General features: G+C 40.7%; 1 protein-coding gene across 41 annotated transcripts in view; it reads right to left on the minus strand.

Annotated features, from left to right (window-relative positions):
- Window positions 1–25124, minus strand: part of plecb (plectin b) — a 165884-nt gene that overhangs the window by 89622 nt on the left and 51138 nt on the right. The window contains exon 1 of one of the 41 annotated variants that reach the window (XM_051075833.1): window positions 21580–21842. The exons of the other annotated variants lie outside the window; for them this stretch is intronic. Coding sequence (XP_050931790.1) covers window positions 21580–21670 — 91 coding nt within the window. The 5' untranslated portion in view covers window positions 21671–21842. Of the gene's footprint in view, window positions 1–21579; window positions 21843–25124 lie in introns of those variants that run through there. 41 annotated transcript variants of the gene reach the window in all.

Consider the following 25124-nt stretch of genomic DNA (forward strand, 5'->3'; position numbering starts at 1 on the left):
TGTGTTCTGTACAACAGGAATGCACACATACAGGCAGTGATGTGCAGTACTACTAAAAATGTAACACTGTGTCCCTAGAATCATGACGCGTCAGTTTAAAAGGAATGATGAATGAGCATCAGACACTGAGGTATTCTCCATGCAAGTCGCTCGAAGTCCTCGTCTAACTTTTGCACTGTGGTGAGATCCAATAAATAGTTTCCTATTAGTGCAACTGTGTGAAGACTCACACACCATCTACAGAAAAACCAAAGTGTCAGACAGTGACACAGCTGTAATTACGTAAAGGTTTAATCTAGGACACTGATGAGCCTGAGAGGACCTGAGAGGTCTGCTTAATGCAATCATCTCTAATGTTTAGATTATAAATACTATCTGGCTTCCCCCACTATCTAATGAATTAATCCTATGATTCAAAATCATGCATGAGCACACTTCCCAGGAAAAACAAGTGGGTGGTTGATGGCAGGGGCCTGTGTGTTAAATCAGCATGGCAAACATTTATCAGGAGAATCAATATGACCACCTCAGCCCTACACCATCATTCTACCCTGACAGCCACCACCACCACCCCCACCACCACACTGCCCCACCCTTTACAGCTGGGGAGTGGCATCATGACACCATCAGAGCACATTTCATCTTGCTTTGGACCTCTCTGGGGACTAAATTTGGGAGTCTTGTAAGGCTGCAACTCATATTATCCATTTATGCTCAGCATATTTTCTCAATTAATAATTTGTTTAATTAACACATTCAGAAACAGTATTCACCAAGACATGTTGGAGACCTTAGAAATATCAGATTTTTGCTTGAAAAATCACTTAAATAATTCATAATTTTCTGTCAATCAATTAATCAAATCAATAAATCAATGAACCCTTGCACTTTTAAAGGCTTATATTAGATACAGTACATACAATACATTTTGGACTTGGTCATAATCCACGATGATTGCTGAAATGCTGCATCTTGTATTTCCTCAGAAGGCTACACATTTTTGTGCACGTTTTGTCACTTGTCTTTTGCCTCTAGTGTCTCCTACTGTACACAGTATTGGAGTGATATCTGTTTGAACTGCCTTTCCTGGGGCTGTATTCTCGTTTTGTTTTGCTTTAGATACTAAGGGTTTCTTTAAGAATGTTTTTTTCTTCGTGGAGAGCCTGGGCTGTGTTGGAAATAGCTGCTGTAAAGCCCTCTGATACATTGTTTACGGTTCTGCACAAATAAACATGACCTGACTTGCTTTGCCCATTTGTCTGCTGTTTGCCTGCTTGCGTAATCTCGGTAGTATGCACATACTGTACGTCAGTCTGCTTGTTGGCTGCTAAATAATACGCCTCTCAACACTTACCAGTTACACCTATTAGACCTTGTTAACACTGTCATGAGCTCTATCACATCTCTGTGGTCGTCACCTCGTCATCATCATTAGTGTCGGGCATATCACAACAAAAGGTCTTTCACAGTTTAGAACACGGATCTAACTCTTAGCATGCTCTGGTTAGAGAAAAGTCACTCATCATGAAATTGACAACAGAAACTCGAACAGCATGTGCGCATAACTTGTCCTGAGAGGTAAAACCTGATGGGTCACATGTTGAAAAGGTGTAACTATGGGAACGTGATGGAAAAACTACAAATGAGGACAACTGATGGAAAAAAGACAGCAGACAGACTTTGCTGTCAGTCATTCCTTCCAGTCCGTTTCATGTGATTATGAGACTCTGTGCTACATCTCAAACCACCTGTCAGACAGAATTACAGATGAGTAAAAGAGGAGCTGCCCATGCATTAGGGCTGCCCACTAACTTAAGCTGAGACAAGATGAAGTTCAGCTTTGCATGGTGGGTTTGCATGGCAAATGTGAGGTCTGAGCGCACATCACTCAAATAGCAAGCTTTTTAGTCAAAATTTGTATGTTTACACACACTGTGACACACTTTTCTTTGTCAACAGCACAAAGGTAGTAGACAGAAATCCAGCTCACCAGTCAAACAAAGGAGGTTCCTATCTGCACAGTTGCCATCTACCTAAAATTTCATTTTCTTTTCCCAATATAACTGAGAAGCTGAGTTAAAAGTGTCTGAGCTGGGGGATATTCTCAGCTTCCGCTGCTTCTCAAACAATACCAGAGTCAGACACCCCTCCCAGTCTGCCTTCCTATAGAGACATAACAACACAATAAAATGTCCCCCTCATTCCTCACTGTTCAGCCTGTGAATTTAATGTCAATCCCACAAAACACACAGTCACAAAATCTAAAATTTGTGAATTAAAATCCGAATATAAAAATACCTTTCAGAGAAGTAATCTCATTTTGGATAGACCTGGTGTTGTCCATGGTGACTTTTTGGCCTCCTTGTGAAGAATGATGATACTGAATGCTGTAAATATTGATGAGGATTCAAAAATGTCCTTCCTGTCCAACTGATGACAGAACTGATGCTTTCTCTGAGTAGATTCCTGTGTCTTCACTTTTGGCAAATCACTCTTTGGTCACTTTCCTCCTGTCTCTGCCAGAGCAGGTCTGCTGACCGGGACCCTGCTCTGTTTTGGTTCTTGTGATACACCATGTGCACAAACACACATTCACTTACAGTGTTTCACACACCTACATACACACAAGCAGGAATCTACACAGTGCAAAGCTCCTCCCTTGTCCCCGCCTCTTCTTCCTCCACTTCCCCTTTCAGCTAAAACTGGCTTTTCAGTCTGTCACTGTACTGCAAACTCAGCCAATCACAGAGTCAAACAGCTACCTGCTTTGCTACAAATCAGCCAATCAGGATAGAGAGTGGATTAGCTATCAATCACTCTACTTTATGAGAACGAAATTAGGAAGGAGTTTGTAGAGGATACAGATAAATAGAAAGCAGAGGGTGGAACAGAGCTAAGCGCACACACGTGTGTGTGTGTGTGTGTGTGTGCCTGTGTGTGTTCATTCAGGGAGAGAAACAGAATCCCAGCACCACACCCAGATCCCTGCTGTAATTCCCAGGATGAGCCTGGTTCTTACACAGTCTGACCACAAACATATGGAGAGAGATATAACAACTCTCTCTCTAATTCCTAACCAAACCAGCTTAACGCTAATTACACATTTACCAGTTGTGAACATATTACTACATAATGAAACAATGACTTTTTTAGTGCCAGCATTTGATCAAACAACATGATATTCAGCAGGAGTTTGCATGAAAAAGATGCACATCAAGATTCACAGACTGGTTCACAGAACAGTGAGCATGCTGTGTTGAAAAATTAATTTACTGCAGGATTAGACTAAATAAAATGAAAACACATGCTGTCCACGCTCTCCACAATGACACATAAAAACATTTTCTAACCTGATGGCCCTTTTCAAACAACAACATAATTTGTATGTATTTTAGGTTCCTGTTATTGCTACAAATTTCTTAAAGAAATTTAGAGAAAGACAATGGTTTGGGTTAAATCTGCAATAAGGGGTTTATTAATTATTAAAAGCTATGAATGCGAGTCTAATGCTCACTACCCTTCTTGCTCTGTTTTGGTCACCAACTTTTCCAATGGCAATATCTGTCTTTTTAGCTACTAAATGTGCCACCATGTTCACCATCTAGATCCTAACTTCATCTGTCAGCCATTAGGTCCTGGCCAGGTAGTATGCAGCCAGTTTATCATAGCTTTTTTGATGAAAATAGCTGTGGCTGGAAAAGAGGTTGATGAGAGGAAAGTAGTGGGCCAAAAACACCAAACAATGATCCAATATAGACTGAAAAGCTCAGTCGAGCTGAGGGGAACTGCAGAGTCAGGTGACAGTTGTCTGTGGTTCTGTCTATATGTGTGATCCTCTCTCTGATTTGTCATTTGATCGATTATTTATATCAAAATATCGATTAGTGCAGTTTTAAGGACATTTGGTGACTCTGTAACAGAATTAAAGACTTGCCATTATTACCAATTGCACATCGACAACAACTGTAGCCACTGGACTTGGACAAAACAAATGTCATATAAGAAAAAACAAATCTTTGAATGCAACTGTGGAAAAAGACATCAGTAGGAGCAGCAGCCTCAGTATAAAGATTGCCTCCACTGGCATTTCAGACATGCTCCTTCAATAGAGAGCAAATAAAAATCCTCACATACCTTATCCATATAAACACTGCAATTGTTTGCCCATTGTGATATAAACCTGGACCTAAGGAATGGGAACAATAACTGGTACTACAATTTCATATCTACAGGCATGCCAAAATCTAGAAAAACAGCAGACAAGTGCTTCACTGTTACTTCTTGTTAGAGTCTGTGCTCAGTGAGAAAATGTAGAACCACACCAAACATTTTAAAAATCTCTGAAATCTCTGAATCTCGCTGAAAGTTCCATCTGTACTGACAGTCTGACGGACTTACACTGTGAGCATTCACATTCACACTGATCAGGCCTCATCATCACCAAGGAAGCCCTGCTTGTACCCAGTAGCACGGGTTGCGGTCAAAACCACAGGAAATGGATTAAACTGTACCAAATCAAAATCTAACAAAATAAGTGATGGTAAATCAATGCCTCCGCTAATAATCGGTTAGCCTCCGTCTCCGCTCAGGCAGCAGGCGGGCTTGTTGCAGAGCTATTATTTCATTCAGCTCTTGCAAGGCCTCTTGTACATAATAAAGGACGTCTGGAGGAAACAACTGACACATTTTTGGCAGCGGGGAAAATGGAAGTCTTGCTGTTCTGCTCTCTCAAGGAGAATTTAATCATGTGTGTGTATATACTGTATGTGTGTGTGCTTTTGAGAGTGTGTTTTGAAGTCTACAGCTCTTGGAAGTACTTGCTGCAGCCATCTCAGAGTACTCCTTGAGAATTTTTTAGACCAGACTTATACAACAGAATGACGCACACAAGCATGTGAATTTACAAATGGGTCCAGCTGTGTGTTTTGTGTGTGAGTGTTGTGGCTGCTTGCTTTGGCTGACAACAGTAGGCCCCTGGACCTGTGCCCATTTCTCTCTTTCCATGCCCGACTCTTGTCACTGTGACATGTTCCATTAAGGGCAGCCATACGATGGAATAAAAGGTGCTTATACTGAATTTGTTATTAACAATAGACAGTGCAAGTACTTTCTGCAGTAAAAGATCAATGTGAATTTTTTGGTTTTTCTTCTTGTTTTAACAACATTTATTTAATAAGTAAAAAATAACTAATGAAAACAAAACCTATGACAAAATGTGTTACCGTTTTCATCAATGAATAGAAAAACTAAACATTAATGTGAACTAAGTTGTGTTTTGATACAATCTTAATCTTTGACCTGTATACATCTGCAGAATCACATTTCCCATGTTTTTAAGTGGTTAAACAGCTAGCCAAAACTCTAACTTCTCCAGGAATTGATTTAGATTCTTGACCTGCGGGCTCTAACGTTACTCTGTCTGTATAGTGTTAGCTAACATTACGGGCTCTTGGAAGGAGCAGGAAAACAGATTTATGGATTATATTCTTCCACATTCTCAAAATATATTCTCATAAAACAGCGAGGACAAACCATCAAAATGTGGAGTTAACATAATGGTTATAGATATAAAGTTACCATTACTTTCAGTTGGCTTTCGTTTGAGTGAGTGCAGGATCAATCACCTACCTCTTCAGTGAGATGGTCACTAAAGAACATGTTTACTATGTTATCATACACTTTAGCTACACATCCAAAGAGTGAGTATTATTATAGTGAACATGTAAGTAAATGTAGCTTCTGTTCACATAGCCCAGTAATGCTAGGTGAGCAAGAATGACAGTCAGTGGCTCTTTTAGAACCATGGATATTAAGAAAACTGGATACAGCATTTCAAGATGGCACCCCATTCATTAAAATAAAGACGCTTAACAGGTGTCTACCCCAAAAATGAGTCAGTCTCTGACCGAGCTATTTGAAGCTGTTTCATTAGAGAGCTAGCTGTCCACACACATGAATGGTATGAAATAATGTACCGATAATGTTTGGAAGACAAAGAAATTAAAAATGCACAATAAAAATGAAACTAAAATTTCACTGACAAAACTAACAAGTTGGGGGGGGGGCTAAGAGGGCAAGAGGCAGGGTACACCAATGGACACACCGCAGGGCTGAGAAATAGAAACAAACAACCATCACACCTATGGGTAATTTAGAGTTGACAACTAACCTAACCCGCATTCTTTGGACTATTGGAGGAGGCCACAGCTGAAGAAAACCCACTTAGAGACAAGGAGAATATTCAAACTCCACACAGAAAAGCCCCAGCTGAATCTGGAACATTCTTGCTGTGAGGCAACAGTGCACCTCTTTTAAGAAGTACTGAATACAAAATATAGCAGATTTTATAATACATATGAAGTCAAACGTGCTCACCTTCATGTGATGCTACCCAAACTCATCCATCCATCATCTATATCACTTAAAGGGCTGCGGGGGGGGCTGGAGCAACAGGCAAGAAAAGCAAAATGGGATTCGAAGCCAGAACCTTCTTGCTTTGAGGCAACAGTGTTAACCACTGCACCACTATGCTGCCCTGCCCATATTCTAATGCTGGTAAGCTTAGCTACTGTGTGTGTTAAGTCAGAACATAAATATTGCTCAGCATTAAGACACCTGAAAAGAGAAAACGACCCTCTTATCAAATCCAGAATTGAGCCATATGTCTATCTGGGTTTTATTTTCCCGGCATGACTCATGTTTATTTGTTTAGTAATTAACTGATTCTGCTGTGCCGTAGTGGATGTGCCAACGCAACACACACCAATACATGGCCTGGAGCTGGATATTCAATCACAGATAATGCCACTAATTGCAGGAGTGAATTCCTCAGTTGGAGGGGAGAACAGATTGTCTCTATTTGTTGTAGATTTATTACATAATATGTAGAAAGCATGGGGACAATATAGAGAAATGCTGTCACTGCTTAAAGGAGCACCAGGTCTTGGCACAAAGTAAACTACCAAATTCATCAAGCAACATGGAAACACATGCAACCATATAGTGCATATTTTTCTTCAATCCTTGTTTAAATTTTGCCCTGTGGCTAACATTTAGAATGAGCAGACATTGTCCTCTGCTATCCTCTTCAAATGTTTAACTGAGATGTAAAACAAACCATAGACCTGCAGCTGCTCATGTGGTTACATACTGCAACAAACACAGCTCATAATGTCAAACACTAACTCTTCAGCTGCTCAAGGTTACAGGGATGAATCTTTCAACCACTAGCAGCGTTTCATAACTTGGTCTTTGGAGGAATGCTACCCCAGGCAGAGCAACAGTGATCTGCTTCTGTGCAGTTTCTAAGTCCAGCACAGACTTACAGCAGGTTCCTGCCAACCTACACAAGAGTTTATTAGCAGCCAGGCAGCCTGTAAATTGCTGAGGTTTCTTTGTTAAAGCCTGCTCTCACTAATATTAAAAGTCGCTGATGAGTTTATCACCGCAGGCTACACAAGCTAGACTACTTCTGATGCTAGAACCCTGCCTGTCCTTCACTTTACTACATTTATCAACAGTGTCAGAGAGAGCAAAGTGTCTCTGTGTGTGTAATGTGCTAAGTTTATCAGGGAAGACAGTTCAACCATGTTTTAAAAACAACAATGGAACAATGTGTCACAATTTACCAAACAAAAAGTTAAATCTTTTTTTTTTTCTTTTCAAACAGATTAAGGCTTGAAAGGGGTTTAAATGAAGCTGTAGATTCTGTGTTAAAGGTTGAAGGTCATGCAACGAATTTATAACTGTTCAGAATGGTCATCACACTGCCTTCCTGATTTCCAAGAATTCACTTATTGTTTGTGAGTGTTTGTGATCTCAGCGATGAATTGTACAAACAGAGACACACTTGCAGAAAATATTTCCTCAAAGGCATTCATGGTGGTTCCCTTGGTCCTACACAGGAAAAGTGATGGAAGCAGTTGTGTGAAGAATGAAGAAAAACAGAGAGAGGTTCAAATCCTGCATCCAGATTGTTTGTTTTGGAAAGTAACAGAGATTGTTGGACATGGCCTGTCACAATTATACTGTGTGAAAAGGGACACTGTTAAACAATCCACTAAACACTTTGTCTGAGGTATACTGATGACAAGGTTTAGGATTAGATTTTTCCCTGCTGTTGAAAAATTTTTATACATATTGTAGGTACAAAATGTTCTGTTTGTAGCTACAACTTAAAGAACGAAGTATACATAAGATAACTAACTTTGCTACCCTTTAGCAGTGCTGTTGAAAATTCACAGCTGTAAACAAATGCTTGTGCTTGCCTTGTGTTTCTGTGTGAAAAAAGAGGTGGTGACTGTGTGTAAAAAGACACACACACACACACTGCTTTTTTCAGTTACACTGTTCTGTCAGTTTCTTTTTCTATGAGGTATTATTGTTCTTCGCAAAACTACCATCCTTACCCTGCTTTTTGATACTCTTCACCTCTGAGTGTTTTATAGTCGTGCTGGCTCTCGGCTCAGTTGCTCACAGCCCCTCTGCTCTGTCTACATCAGACCAGTAGCCCTGCTGTGGACATCCAGACAAAACATTCCTTCTGTCTGAGGTCACCCAGGCACTCAAATCTCCGGCCCAATGTACCAGCTTAGAGCCCAGGGCAGCAGTCAGCAGGAGACCAGCATCCCCACAGAGAGAGACACTGTCTGTGTTAGCCAGTGATAAAATAGTTAAGCCAATGGACTGAATGCAACAGATCACAGCACGTCAGTCGGGGATGTGGTGTATTGTGAAGGGACAGAATCGCTGTAGGCAGAGAAATCACAACAGCGTGTTCTGTGGAGGGTTTTCTTCATAAGTCAGGGAATCCACAACCTCATCTCACACTGACATCACTGTTTCGGTTTCAATTTACTTTAAACCATCACATTGTTTATTGAATGATTATTTTTCTGTTGGATTTTACAGTTCCATGTGTTGTGTGTATACAAAGCTGAAAAAGAATGTGTAGAAGTAGAAGCTTTCAATGTTGACAGGCAAACATCATGCAGCTGTTACAACCTCCCTGCTCATTTTGCTACTATACTGATATAAGCAAGACTGGTGAGAAATTCTGGGAATTGAAACAGAGGGAAAACAAGGCATGGAGCAAATAACCCTTGCATGTTTCCTCATATGCTCCACCCTTTCACCTAAGACCAGGTCTCATGGGAGCCCTAAAGTTGTGTGAGGTCGCTCCCTATAAAGAGCCTCCTGTTTTAAGTTTCAGATGAATTACAACAGTGAGGTGAACACTGGAAGGTCCTGCTCCGAGTCACATCCTATTTGCAGAATGAGAGAAAAAGAAGGCGTGATGTAAATGACAAACTATCTGCAGAGGACATGGAGCAAGCTGGGGTCCCAAAGGTCCCCCACCCACTCTCTGACTCACTGGCTTTAAGTGAGAATCAGTTGGTTGGAGCTGGACCAAGACCATCACTGGAGAGATGCTGTCATTCCAGCTTTATTTAGATTCAGCCATCAGCTACTGAGAGAGAAGAGGCTAATCCACACCTTGATTAAAAGATGATCTTGGAATCTACATACTGACCTCAGAGATATCTAGTAGCCTATGTGATGTAATATAATCATCATCTATTTCAGCTACCATTCCTGATGTCCTAGAAATCAGCTCAAAGCTTTTAATGCCCTGTGGCTTTCCTTAAAAGTCCATTGCTATGCTTTTTTGTCTTGTCTGGTCTGCTGTTATGAGGACAGGGATCCACTAGGGGCTGTGCTTACCCTGTAAAGCCCAAATAAGTTCAACCAGCACAAGGAGAAGTAAGAAGAGATGACAACAAACTACATACTTTGATCCTTTCAGTTACAAAATTTACTGTAAAGAAAGAAAATAAATAATGTAGGAAAACTAAATGTTTCATAATGTCTCATTAAAATCACTGTACCCTCAAGAGCACTGCTAAATGTTAGAGTAACATACAGAGGAAAATTCATTAATTAGTAATATGCATACTCAATAAATGGAATACACTGCCTTTCATCAGATATTCATTAAGCCTGCTCTGTTTCTACAGGGAGAGGAAGAAACCTCCAGGGAGCTGTAAGCTGGATGCTCACATCAGGCTGGAAACACTGTTTGTGCCAAGCGATGCCTCCCTTGGGCCTTAAGGGAAAGTACATGGAGTTGGCAGTGTGTGAGTGTGTGACTGTGTATCTGTGTAAAACAAACCCAGCAGTTGGATGGAAAAGTGTGACGCTGCTGTGGGTTGTCATCACCATTTAAACTGGTCAGATTTTACAGGTGGAGCTCGACACTGCTGCTTAGTTTACCGTTGTAGGCAAACCAAAGAGGCTGTCACAATTAGCTCAAAAGCAGTCATGTCATAGTTTTTCTGGGAAGAGAACCAGTGGAGTGGTGCTTCATGAGTATCTGCAGTGCGTGACTGATTCCTTATTTATTTATTGTCCATTCGTGTCATGACTTTGGTAAAAGTGAAATGAGTCAAATGTTGAAGAGAAACTTCTAACATCAGATATTATTCATTGCAAGTTTTATTAGAGATAAGTTAGAAAACTCTAAATGTATGCTGTTGTTAATTTTACCTTATAACATATTCTTAGAGAAATACAGAAAATATTTTTAGCTAATCTTCAGTTACACAGATCTGTTTATTACAGCTATGACTACTTTCTACTATTTTCATTATTGATTAATCAAATGTATAGTTTTGTCTGACAAATAGCCCACAACTACTCTGATAATCACTTAATTGTTTAATAGTTTATTTAAGTAGTCATCTTTTTAAGAAAAACTGCAAAACATGCTCTTTCCAGTGAATGAAATATCTCCACTTTTGTTATGTGCACTTCTCATGAAAAAAAGATAATCGTGATTAATTTATTAATCAATAAAATACAAGTGAAAATAGTCATTAGTCATTCTAATTCAGTTCACTATCATTGAAAATTATGAAATGCTTCCGCTCTGGTATATACATTCTGTAACTTATGTGCATTTGTTTGACCAGTATGCGTCATACTGTGTCTAAGGTAATGTGCCATTGAATTGGCAGAGACAGTTTTGAAGGCTAAACATAAAACTCCAGCACGAGTCCTGCGGCCTACTGTGACAACAGGCCTCCAGTCTCACCTTACATATGTCCCTTTTATCTTAACAAACTGCAGCTGAGTGTGAAACTAACCACATACCTGAACAATGCTAAGTGAGAGAAAGGCTACACCCCTCCACTCCTTCTGCTTTTTCTTTCTCTCAATTTCTGCATACAGTCTCTTACTTGTCTCAGTTTCACTTCAGCACTCTGTCTCTCTATTTCCCGTCTTGTCTCTCTCCCACACTCCCTGAGTGCCTCATCATCTTTTTCTGTCTCTGCTATGCATGACAGGGAGTTTCTGCTAGAGGCGCCACTCTGGCTACTGGCCGCAGTGCTCTGCTCCCAGGATAGGTGGTTGGACCTCTGTCCTACATGTCTGACAGATTTACATCGATTCTTCCACACACCTTTTAGCCTTCCAAATTGAGTCTAGCAGCCTACTGCCTCCTACTGTAAGTCACAGAAACCCAACTAGTTATTCTCTAACTTCCAAAGATGACACCCCAGATCTAACGTAGATCTCTTAACCAGTTCAATTGGTATTGCAACTTCTGGCAGTGTCACATGGTGCACACTGACCCAAAAAGCATTTTTTCCCACACACAATCATTACAAGAGTGGCTGCAAAACACTGAACACCTTTTTTTCCCCACTAACTTACTCGTGTATAATCAGAATTTGATCCATTCATTCGAGTAACACATGGAAAGCCTAGAAGAGCCGAATAATCAAACCATTTTATCCCATTCATGTGTGTGGGGAGTCAGAGTCTTTCATAGGAATTAATGTGGTGTCATATTTGAAAGCAGTATCTTTAACACATCCATGGATAAACCCATCAGTGTTGTGGAACATTGCACTCTGTTTTCCATTAGTAAGTCAGCCTATTGGTTTTATTTTCGCAGCAAATGCAAAAAGGAAATAACTAACAAGCCTAAACAAATGCAAATCATGACACCTAATGTGTAGAGGCAATAAAAAAGTCATAAATAAAGGGAAGGCTAACTTTGTAAATGCAACTGAGCTTGTGACTCAAGCAACAAAGGCTCCACAGATAAACAAAGCAACATTAATGCTCCAAAACTGTGTAGGATTTGGCTACATGGGCCTGTACAGACTCAGGTACCATGGTTGATAGTTTTAAACCTGTCTTTGCCTTATCAGTGTCCTCCTGTAGTGAAACTATGCCTAAGATTATGTGCATTCTGTGTATTTCTTGCTTTCCTGGGAAGCACAAATAACTCTAGGTTATTAGAAAGTCTTATCGTTATAAATGTGATATGCTGTACAGTTAGAGATCATTTTAGTTCAGTGGTGCACCATTGGCCTTGGCACAACTTTACAAAAAGTATACACCGCAACTGAGTGAGTAAATGTACTGTCATATCATATTCATGACCATTAGTCCTGGCCTTCAGCTGTGAATTTGTGGTATGAATGTAAAGGCCAGAGATGAATGATGTGTACCGGAGGTCACAGCATTCCACCCCCCTCCCATGTAAGCTTTCACGGTTCTGCTACACATCAAGCATAGTGCTGCCTTAACTGTGATAACAGCTGTAACAACTTCATGAGAGAAAGGTAAAATATTACACACAGGGTGTATTCCACCAAAAAAACACATTTAAAACATGTCAAACACAATCTTAACCAGATTAAAAGGTGCTGTATAGCGAGTGGAGCCACAATTGAGTTCAACTGTGTCACGGCGCAGCTACAGCGCTACAGGAAGGCCAGAATTAGCAGTAATCTGAACTTTGAGATAAGAAAACAAGCAACAGGCAATTTTTTCCAGGGTTGTTGTTTGACCTGTGGTTGGACAGAGAGGAGCCACACCCCTCAGAGACCTGGCCATCAGTGGACACATGAGAGGCCCTGTTTGGTTTTACAGCAGTGTATCATCTAAGAGGCATCTTTATCTATGAACAAATCGTGCCTTTTATGTAACACCAGTTTGAGTAACCCTTTTTGGTGAAACCAGAGTCAGCCACACCATTTAGGGTAGTTTTTAACTAACTGCATCTTCTGTCAAAGCACAAGAGAATATGACTCTGGAAGGTATTTGGAGCTGCTAACAAGCTTCACTCATCCGTCTTTGGTATCTCAGCCCAAAAGAGATTAAGAGATCTGCTAACAGAGCAGAATGTAACAAGTTATTCCTTGTGGCATGTTTGTAGTCTCTGAGGGTGCATGTGTGTGTGTTCAAGTCGAAAGAGAAGTGAGAAACTTAATGTAGAATGTCAGTGTGTTTGCCTGTGTGTGTGTGCGCACGTGGGGCACATTCCCCCTGCTGTCAGCTGTGTGGGGTGACCTGCTGTGACATTCCTGGCCCGTGTGGTGACTGTCACACCGACCGGGCTCCAGTTGCCTTGAATACCACTGACCAGCAATAAACTCATAGCCTTTCAATGTCAGGAAATGACAGGGCTGACTAAGAAATAGACAGACACGCTCATAAATGCACGTGCACACACATCATTACCTGCTAATACACATTACCACGCATCAAATCATGTGTGAAGGGGTATTTCCATTATTACTCACTTTGAATGTAATAACCTTAAAGTCTATTTAAGTCCTATTGGCAATAAAGTGGAAACATTTCCACTTGGCGTTGGCTACTAGAAGAATCTGGATGGTGTTCAATGTGAATAAAATTACTCCAGCTATCAAAAAGTTCTTGTCTTCCCTCAACAGAGTGCTCCTTCACAGTGGACACACAGATTTCTTTTAATTCCAGCCACAGTGGAACAGATGGTACTTCAATTACTGTAAGAGTATGTCAAACAGCTCATACACTGTCAGCTTTCACATAATTCTGTCCTATTTGTCTGCTTTCCCTAAAACTGTCTATGAAAATTGGCTCCTGTTTACAGTGGGAAAGTGGATTCAGGGCATTGTGTTAAAAAAATGTAGCTGCCTCACTATTTCCAAAATAAGGAATGGAATGAAATTCAAGGTCAATTTGCGCACTTGAATAAAGATAAGGTTGACGAAACAGGTTTCGTCTGAGATCAAACATGCCTTTTCAGTTCCAAATTCCAAACCCCTAAGGAGCTATCCCAGGAAAAAGCTTTACACCTGTAATTGTGTGAAGAAAATAGCACCTGCAGTGTCTCGGTTTAAGAGATTGCAATGCTTAAATTTAGCAATAGGGATTTCTCACACCCAGAGCCATTTAGAATCAGCTATCTGTTTCTCTTATCATTTTCATGCACACACATTCATAAACCTCTGCCCAGTTTTAAAAATCATTTGAGAGGGGAGGGTTGGGAAATGAGGGGGAGGGAATGCTCTCCCCTGCTCTGGAGGTGGTGACTCCTTTGTGTTTTCAAGGACTTTTTTATCTACGGTAGTATGTTGCAGCAATGGTATGCATGTGCATGAGAGTGTGTGTGTGTGGGTGTGTGTGTGTGTTAAGCTATAGTACATCAGGATGTTTTTGTTTTCCCAATTAACTTTTTCATAGCTCATTGGAGCCTTGAAGCTACAATCCCAGACTAACACTGAACCTAATAAAGCGTCCCAGCCCTGTGCCGCAGTACAAAGCAGCAGAGACACAAGGACTCTTTGTGTTAGAAACAACCCAGGTGTTAGAACTTCAGTATTTTCCACACAAAAAGTGTTTTCCACACTCTTCTTTTTCCTCTTGAGCCACAAAGCTATGTGTTTCAGCCCTTGTAAAAATCAGGGAGAAACTCTAAATGCTTAAACAGCACAGCACTGAGGCTGAAGAGCAGCAGTGAGGCTGAAGGCACAAGTCCAACACTGGCAGGCTGGGAACGTGAGGCACGAAGGTATCACGGACTGACAGTTGTCACTCAGGCAGTTAGTTGAGCGGTTATTCTGCAGATTAAGTGCAAACACGATGTCAGATTAAATAAGATCATAAATACAGTCAGCAGACAAAATTATCTAGCATCAACAGGACTGCTGTGCAGCATTACGCAGTGAGACAGCAGATACACATCTGTCTGACTCAGCAATGTTGAGCATGACTTTGGGGTGGAGTTTAAATGGATTTAATCAAATGTGTGTGACATCTACTGACACTAGCATCAAATTATCTTGTGGAGGTTGAAGGTGAAGGTGTATCTAATGTATAAAAACACTGCTATGTTGTACATCCTTGAAGCTGTGTGAGGCACATCAGTGTTTTCAGTCATGAGTGAAATGACAGTTCAATCTTCGCTGCCAAGAAATCCTCTAACTCAATGTTATAACAGGTTGGATATAGTCCACAAAGTAAAAAAATCAATTTATTACAACTTTGGACTTGGTTTTTTGTAGTTTTGTCCATCATTTTCTATCAGTATAAAAAACACTGTACAGAGAAACAGCAAGAAACAAAAGTAAAGACGGTGAATGGTCAGCTATCAAACCGCAGTTGTGTACAGGATTAAAAAAAACAGCATATGAAGGAACTCATGCAGCCTACAAGGTCAACTTCAGGCTTCACCAGGCCTTCCTAAAATGCTAGTAATAAACCCTCATTGCACAGGAGATCTGTGTGTGTGTATGCCCAACTACAGTACGCGGGTCTTGTTGACTCAAGATAGAGGTCTGTCAGCTGGAAAGGATGTTTACAAGAGATAGCCTAAGTAATAATTGTATTGTGAGCCTTCCTTTTCTCCTTTTCTCTTTCTCTTTTCTCAGTTTGACTGACCAAGGAGTTTGTTTAAAATCTGCACAATCATCTTCTTGCTCATGCTTCTTCTTCTCAGCAATTTTGCTACATTCCAAGGTCTCAGCAATAAACTTGGTGATAAAAACATTAATATTATCCACAGGGGTGACAGCCAAAACTACAGAAGTTTGACCAGTGTCACATGAAACAGCCCTAATTAATTATTCTTATAGCAATAACACAAGTCCCTAAATTCCCAATAACCAAATTTCCCAACGGTATTAATTCAAATTGAATAAAAACCTAGTTTGTTGACATGGCATCATATATCTCAGTATGGATTTATCATTAGTGTATACCTCAGCATCCAACCCCATTCCTTTTCAGCCTCTCTCTCTCGTCACAGTCATAAAACACCAGAGATTCAGGCATAAAAGAACAGCAGCTTCTGTTCTGCAAAATCACTGAGTGTTTGACAGGAAGGCCGACAGATTGGAGGAACATCCCTCCAGAGTTTCTCTTTCTCCCTCCCTTAAAAGGCCCTGAAGGAATCCCAGCACAGTCGAGTTTATCAAGCCCTGCCCCAGGGTAACCTCTGACCTGAGTTGCTGAGCTGTGTGTCACTGCTGATCTATCCCAGGCAGCAGGATGCTGACACACATGAAATAAATAAATAAATAAAATCCTCCCACCCACCCCCAAAAAATGCTGTCTTTTGGACCAGCACAAATCTGGCAACTCTCAACACAGCAGCATGGCTAAAGTGACAAAGCCGACCGTTCTCTGACCCACACACACGTTAGACAGAGACACGCCCTGCATGAGTTTAATGTGACGTTTCATTTTAGTTGTTGCAGAAATAGAGTAACAGAAAAGTTCCATTACAGGGATTTTCCTTTTTGACCACTGGCAGCTTCAGCTCTGAAAGGGCATCATTTGGCTGCACTGCAATTAGGGGAAATCTTTTCTACCAACGGCCTACTTTCCATGAGCGTTTCACCTGGCACTGTGTATGTGTGTATGGCTGACCTCAATATGAATTCAGCACTTTGTGTTTGTAGTAATAGTGGCCAAAGTCGGGTTCCAGCAAAAAAAAAACAGCTCACTGCAGCGAAGAAAAATAAATGGCACAAGTTTAATTGGTTTTACTGGCAGTCATATATGTCTAACCATCATCATATTTACAAGTGAAGTTTCGTAAAGCTGTGTCATGTTTAGTAGGCGACACATTTTATTCTTAGGCTTCATTTTTTAGCCACATTAGCAGCATAGCTTCAAGGGATTGGTCTGTTGGTCAGTCCTATTAAAATATCTCCATAACTAGTGGATCATTTGTTACAACTTCAATGATCCCAGGCCTAAAAGGCTTTCACATTAGCCTTCACTATACTTACCATGTTTAGCACTAATTAGCAAATGTTGTCACACTAAACTAAGATGGTGAGCATGGCTACAACATTAAGCCTGTTAATCTCCAGCAGCATTGTTACTGTGAGCATGTTAGCATGCTGATTTTAGCTCAAAGTTCCACTGAGCACAGCCTCACAGAGCTGCTAGCATGGCAGTAGACTCTCAGACTTGTTTAGCTTCTTGTGGGTTGGAAAAAAATCCACATTACCTGACAGTTAGGGCAGATGCAAATCCACCATAGGTGAGGCAGAGATAACAATTACATATCAGTCTCTCTGCCATGTAATGAAAGAAATTCTTCCAAATGTAGCAAATCAGTAATTACAATACCATCTTTTTTAACATGAATGGTAAGAGCCACATAATTGCATGAAGAAAGAAAGAACTGGCACTGGAAAATATGTTTAAGAGACTAAAACTCAGTAAGACATCTCCTTTTGTAAGTAATAAATAAAAGTTCTTGGCCTTACACAACAAAATGGAGTGAGTACATCCACATCTATTTGTTGCAGGTTAAGTGCCTCTCTCAAGGGCACTTGAACGACAATTGTCCTTCCTGACCTCTTTATTAACACTTCTCAACCTGTGGCAGCCAGGAAAGTTAAGACTCTAATACACTGCAAAAGATGGAAAGGCTAAGACATGATCCACAGTTCTTAGATTCTGTCACAGCTCAGGAAGCTAACATAACATTTCTAATTGATCATTTTGTACAGCAGCAGCACAGGAAATGCAAAGGCCTCACTGGATTCAGCACCAACCTCTGACAAGTCACAATTCAGTGTGTGTGTGATGGGAAAACCCAACCTGCTGGGTGACTTACACTTAGGAGCTTTAAGCAGACACACACCCAACAGTTGGTCTTAAATATATAGTACTTAAGTATGCGTGCACACACATGCACAGTTGCTTTGTTGCTTTTTTAAGAGTTCATTCATTCTCCAATGTGTGTGACAAACCACTTCCCACACCACTTCTCACCTTACACAATGACACACACTGTAAATAGAATCCACCACAGTCATTCATAAAGATAGTTATGCTCTATGACTGTACCAGTCTTAAAGGTATGGTCACGATAGAAGCCTTTATTCACTATGACTTGTACAGAAAAAAAAACTGATTGATCATCATGGTTTCTATTCTCGTCTATGCACATCAAAGACTCTGCTTAATAATTCGCAATTGTTTGATTTTTTTCTGCCAAGAAGAAGCTGGAATTTAAATTACCCATAGCAGACAATCAAGCCTGCCAAAAATAACTGTTTAATTGGCTGACTGAACATAGCCGCTGCTATATTTAGGGGTTATTTTAAGCCCTGCGGGGAATAGGACAGAGCCTTACAGGACACACTCTGGGGGCAAAAAATGGATGCCAGCCGTGGCTGCGCATCCTCAGCAGTTCATCCGACGCAAAGAGGGCAATCCCCCGCTCAGGCGGCCCAGTAACATCGGCATCAGCTGCTAGCACAAATTGCATTAGAGGAAAGTGGGAAGACAGCCAGGCCTTTACCATTCAGCCGGCTACAATTTAGAGCCAGCAATGAGACAGCAGTGAGTAACATTAGAAAGAGCAGACTGACTGATTGACTATAATTGTATTTTGACCCATTTGTAAAATATTCTTGATATCAAATCCAAAATAATATGTTCTGATTTTTGGCTTTCTTTCTTTCTGAAGTCTAGAAGTTGTTCTAATCTACTACCATTAAGAAATTATAACCAACTTTAATCAGAAGATACACATGAGACCAGAGAGAAAAGAATTTCTACTACAAACATAGCTTAAGCCTTAGACAGACTTTATGCTACCCTGGATAACCCATGCTTTCAGTCTGGGCCAACTTGGTGGACCCATAGACTGGCATTTCCATCCCTATCGCCACACAACTTTGCTGGCTAAAAACAACTAACAACATTTGCCATTTTAGTACATAAAAAGAGATGACCAAACACACAATGATGCCACAGAGAGTTAAGGTTGTGTGTTAAGGTTTACATCCTCTTTACTATGATTCACTAATGGCATTTGGAAATACAGAAACACCAGTTATGCCAATGAAGGGAACAGTCACCTTTCCCTACAAATTAGACCAGGCTGACAGCGCCCAGATAGGCAAAGATCCACAACTGGGAGTTGTATTTTATATCTAGAAGACATCACTGATTACACAGGCAAATGATTTCTTTATATTGCAGCATGTTGAAGATACCATGAGACAGCTTTCTAACGTCCAGTAAAGGTTTTACATAATATCAACTTGTAGCTGTAGCCAGCCTAGAGACTGTCGCCATCCAAATAAGTGCTCATTTTAAAAAGGATCACTCCAGTCCTAACACTGTCAGAGGTATCCATTTTAACATGTCTTTGATGCAGTATGTTGTTCTTTAAAGGTATATATTGCTTTAAATCTGTTAGAGGCAGAAAAAAAGCCTTGGTCTCTTTTTCGAGATAAAACCAGGTCAGTATGTGGAAAATATGGACAAGGACAGGTATTTAGGACAAAGTGGTTATATTCTGCTAGGATAAAAATGACAAAGAGATATTTGTACTGCTCAGTAGCTTGAGAATGGTACATCAACAATTACACAACCTACACAAACCACACTGTATACAGCCTCCTATGATGTATACTCTAAGAACCAAGTTTACAAGTCTTCCTACACCTTTTCATCTTCAACAGAAATATAAATCATGTTGTGTGTCATGATACTGCAGATAGGGAATGTAACAAAGTCAGACCACTCTCTCATTGGCTGTCATCAGTGTGCCTTAATAAGGAGAGCAGGGCCTCAGAGAAGCACTGAGGCTGTCGAGGAAGGAACACAGAGGAACGTCTGGAAAATAAACACCTGCCACAGAGCCAGCTCCTGCTTCCCATTACCTCCTGGGACAGAAACAGCACTAAAAACACAGAGATCTGACAAACACACACACTCACAGACAGAACCATGTACATGTAGAGCAAATGCATTCTGATGTGATAAAATTAAATGTGATACCACTATTGATGAGACCAGTTGTTGCCTTTCTGCTTCTTTCATGTTCACTGTTCTTTTGAATACATGCCAGAAGTGACTTCCCTATCAGTCTTCCACTCTTTCCAGGATATTGAGGTCAAAAACCCTTTGAAATGCTAGATCTGACCTGATAACAGTACACAGCTCCAGTTCCAACCCAAATCTAATCAAACCCAAATGATGCACAGTGAAAAGGACAGCAGAAGCTGCCAGTGCAGTGTATTTGGCAATAGCTCTGTTTGTTTTCAGTAATTATACAGATGTCTAAAATCAATGCACGAATGGTTTACCAGTATAACAACTGCAACGCAAAGCAGCATTTTTAAAAAAAGATATGAGATGTCCAAACAAATAGACACACTGACAAAGAAAAAAACCTGCAAACATGCTGATACACAGAAAAGAAGCGACAGTGATTCAGCACAAGCACAGTCGCCAGATTCTCACAACAGAGAAAAAGGAAAAAAAAAACTGGGGCAATATTTATAGAGGAGCTCTCCCTTTTCCTGATGATCTGTTGGAACAGATGAAACGTGCAGCAGGGAAAACATCCAGTAGAAGGAAAAGTGAAAGAATACCAACATATGAGACATGGACAGGAATGAAACCTGAACAAAACTTGAAAAAGCATCTGGAGGATGCTGCTGACAACCTCTAAAATGAACAAAGTGAAAAGCGAAAGTAGGCAGAGAGACGTGTTGGGATACAATGACTTTGATTGGTTGTGGATTTCCCCCTCACTTGCTGGAACCAAGCCAACTTCATCCTTCACATCTCCATCTCCCTCTGATTAATTTTCAAGTGAAGATTTCCAAAAAAAGGAAACTATGTAAGATAATCCAGTGAAGGAATGCTGAACTGCACAGTTGAGGAGATAAAGGGATAAAGGGATAAAATGAGATGAAAATTTGAGAAGAAAAGCATGAACTCCCTGTGGTGTATTAATAAAATTCAGTGCTGCTCAGCAGCACCTGTTAATGTCCTCTGTTGTGACTGGACACAGGATAACAATCAGCAGAGCACTCAGACTTCAACTAAACCCCTCTCTTAGTCTCATCAAGGTCAGAGGTCAGCAGAATGGGTCTGTTGCTACGGTCACATATCAAAGTGAAGCACTCCTGTAAATCCACCACGCTCTCGCAACATACACTCAGAGAGGCAGCGTGGCAGAGTGACAGCGAACATGTGCACCAATCAATAAAACACTCAGCAGTCAAGAGATGCAGCGTGTATGGCTGCCACTCTGCTCCACAGACAAACACACACGCGCACAGCAGCCAGCGTGATGAGAGGCACGGCAAGGTGCATATGCAAACAGTCACATGTTTGCACCTGTGCAGAGTCAATAAAACCAAAAATAGCCAAATGAATAAGAAACAAACACATGCTGAGACACCTCCTCCATCATCATGTGTAGTCGTGCTGTGCTGAAACTGTCATCACTGTAATGTGAGTGCGGGCGCCCACCTTTATACTTCTCTCTGACGTTTTCATAAGCTTGGATGAAGTCCTGCTCCTCGGCGTTCGGAGGCAGGTAGGCGGGCTCGTACATGGCCATGCCGGCGTTCTCACCCTCTCCTTCTTCTTCTTCTCCTCCTCTTCCTCCTGTCAGCTTCTCCCTCTTCCTTTTAGGTCAGCTTTTTCCCTCTGTGTGTTTGGATGTGTGTGAGGCAGCCTGTGCTGTCCTCTGTCTGCTCTCTCAGCTGTGTGTGAACCCTCCACAGCTCCCAACTTCATTCCATAGCCCTGCGCCACACCCCCACCTCCCTCTGCACCCCCCCCTCTTCCATACCCTCCCATAGCCTGGCTCAGAAATACTAATATAAATGTCAGGCCCCTCCTCTTAAAGACACACAGACTGGACCAGCAGGCACACACTCACTTTGTGCTGCTTGCCAAGCACAAGCACAGCAGCAAGAAGAGCAGCACAGCAGCACAAGGCTCTGTGGCAACATTTCAGCTGAATTAGACTGTGATAGATAGCAAGTAGATTGTGTAAGACCAATGAAGCACAGTTACACTTTTCTTATGTCACAAAAACACCAGAAAAGCTCAGTTCTCTCGTGTGTAACCCAATAACATTCTAAAAAGCATATTGTATAAAAAATCAATTATGATAGAAGTGCTATAGCCATTCAGTTTCCACAAATGCAAGAGGTTAAGTACCAAGTATCCAGAATGATTGCGACCTTATGAGATGACCATTACAAGCTGTCTTTGGCTTTAAACTGTACAAATAATAATGGTAATGTGTTCAATATCCCAAGAAGGACAACACCCTGTTAGCTCTGAGTGCAGAATTAGCAAATGAGTAAATAGCTATTAACAGATACCGGTAAGTTTTAACATAAGACAGGTCATGCTGTTTTTGCATTGCATATACAGCATATGCTAATGTTACTTATGTGAGGGGAACTTCTTTGCTCACTGCTTGTGTAGCTAACTTTGTGTAGTCAGAATCTCTGATTCTTGATCATCAGAGACAAGAATTAAAATTTTAAGGTGCCCACGGTTTATTAATCCATTTGCACAGATGTCTGTATCAATGTTTTTTCTACCATATGATCGATAACGGGTATATGACCAAGGTAATTTTACTGATCTCCAACAAGTTGCATTGTGACAACACAATGTCATGATAGCATATGTGAGCACTCTGTCATTCCTTATTATGTCAAAGATATTTATGTGTTATTGTTTGATAATGTCTTCATGTAATCACATCTGAGAAGGAAGCAGCCAGTTGCTACAGCACGTAATCTCATAACAAAGAAGATGTCCACCCTGTTTGTGCCACAGTAACACACTCCAGCTGGTAGCTGTTATGTTTCAGCCAGTCACTGAGAGAGTTGATGCCTGCAGCGCAGTAAATACATTCAAAGGAGGTTGCAGTGTAGATATGCCCTTGACATCTACCAGGAACATCAACTGTTGGGGCAGCCACTGAATATTCAACAGATGCCCCATGACCTGCCAAGCTGATGACAGTCCAGACCAAAATAAATTATAGTTTAAAACACACACACACACACACACACACACAAATAATTGTCACCTACACATGCCAAGAGTTGACTGGTCTTTTTTAATTAAATGTAATGTGTAAAGTGTGATTGTTGTGCCAGAACATTATATATTCACAGAAGGTGTTTTGATTAATACCAATGCAAGTTGTGGAATGAAAAATGACTAATAGCATAACGTAAGCACACAGAGAAAGTGCATACAGTTCTCAGTGGATCAAGCTAGCTAGACTGTGCTGGAATCTAAAAATTTTGTCTTGTTGAGAAGTTAGCACGTCTCATAAAAGTGATGAGGACAATGACAGTATTGTAAAGACTACATCTCCCTTGCACTATTTCCATGCTAGTCTGCGTAGGAGTTGGCTATAGCACAATAATGGGGATCTGATGAAGGAAAAGGAAAATCCCTGCAGCTCAAAAGACTATCAGACATTTGGCCAAGGCCAAACTGACATCAGCCAGGGCACTTTCCTGAGAGGAAACACGATAAGTCCACTCCAAACTCTCTGTAGCTGCTGCCGCTGCTGCAATAGTGTGTGTCTATATCTTTACAGTCACTACAACAGGAAATTTTACTAGTAGAGTTCACCACACACTGTCATGTCCAGTACGTTTTCTTTAGCAAAGTCATAAGACACTTAATTTTTCCAAACCCCATCTCAATTAGAGTGCAGATACATTGCAGTTATTTTGACAGCCACCTTGCCCATATCCATTTTATTCTAGATGTTACCACACATAATGATAGAGCTAAGGAAAATCACTCAGTGCAAACTATTAAATGAAATATAGGAGTATTTCCAATCGTATTATACACACATATACATGCTATATATGAATGTATATGTGCAAATGTCACAGTTTTTTCACATTATTCTGTATAAAGACATGTGCGAAATATTATACACAAAGAAAGACTGGAAGGCTGCATAAACAAGTGTGCTTTAAAAGCCCAGAGAACAGAGATGGCTAAAAATGCAGTCAATGTAACCTCCTCCTGAGGCTGTGTTAAACAGCTAACTGTTGACGTATCCCTCAAAAGAGGGAGAGGCACAACAGAAGAATGACATCAGCATATTGACTCTGGCTTCTGACAGATAAAACTGCACAGAACTATACAGGGAGGCAAGTGTCCAAGTGCGTTCAAGTTAAATAGCACTGTGACATCAGTATTATACCACTGGCTAATATATGGAAACTAAGTAGAGGCTAAGTGGGGATGTTTAAGACGAAACATTTAGCACCTCACCCACTATTAACACTCACTGACACCAGATCTCACGTCATCCCACACACACACACACACACACACATAGTGGTGACACTTAGAAGATACTTGAATTTATCACTGGGTACTTACTAGATCATTCTAGCTTTCTGTCCTCTCCCAAACAGCTGGACAACCATATCTGGCTTTGTGACATCTGTTTGTTTAGTTAAGCTGTGACTTTGAAAGGCATGTGAGTTCATGATCTGAATGAGTCAGATAAAAGCTGAGGAAGAAGGAATAAAAGTATGTGAAAATATGTTTGTGCGTGTGTGTGTATAGAGTTTTCCCAGACCTCATTCAACAATATTCAACAGGTGCATGTAGTGGCTCTGGACCGTCACACGTATACTTTAGCCCACACACACAAGCTTTCTACATTAGAAGATCTAAAAGTGCGGGTGCGTGTTCCAATGTGTGAACTCCTTAACATGCATGCATGTGCGGTCTTGTGTCAAGTGTACATAGTGTGTGTGAGTGTCTACATTTGCACTCACGATACATACGATACTTTGCCTGTGAATGTTCCCAGGGGATGAATGGAACACAACAAACAAAGCTGTGAAATTTAAGATGTCCTCTGCATCCCATATATCACACACAAAAAAATAGAGGCTGTATTAACAACTATCAAGTTAACGCTGTATTAACTTTGGTGCTTGTCCAGTATACCCACCTATAAGGATCATATAATCAATTAGGATAATGTAATTCTATGCTGA

This window comes from Lates calcarifer, linkage group LG15 (genome assembly GCF_001640805.2).
Source record: "Lates calcarifer isolate ASB-BC8 linkage group LG15, TLL_Latcal_v3, whole genome shotgun sequence".
Lineage (NCBI taxonomy): Eukaryota > Metazoa > Chordata > Actinopteri > Centropomidae > Lates > Lates calcarifer.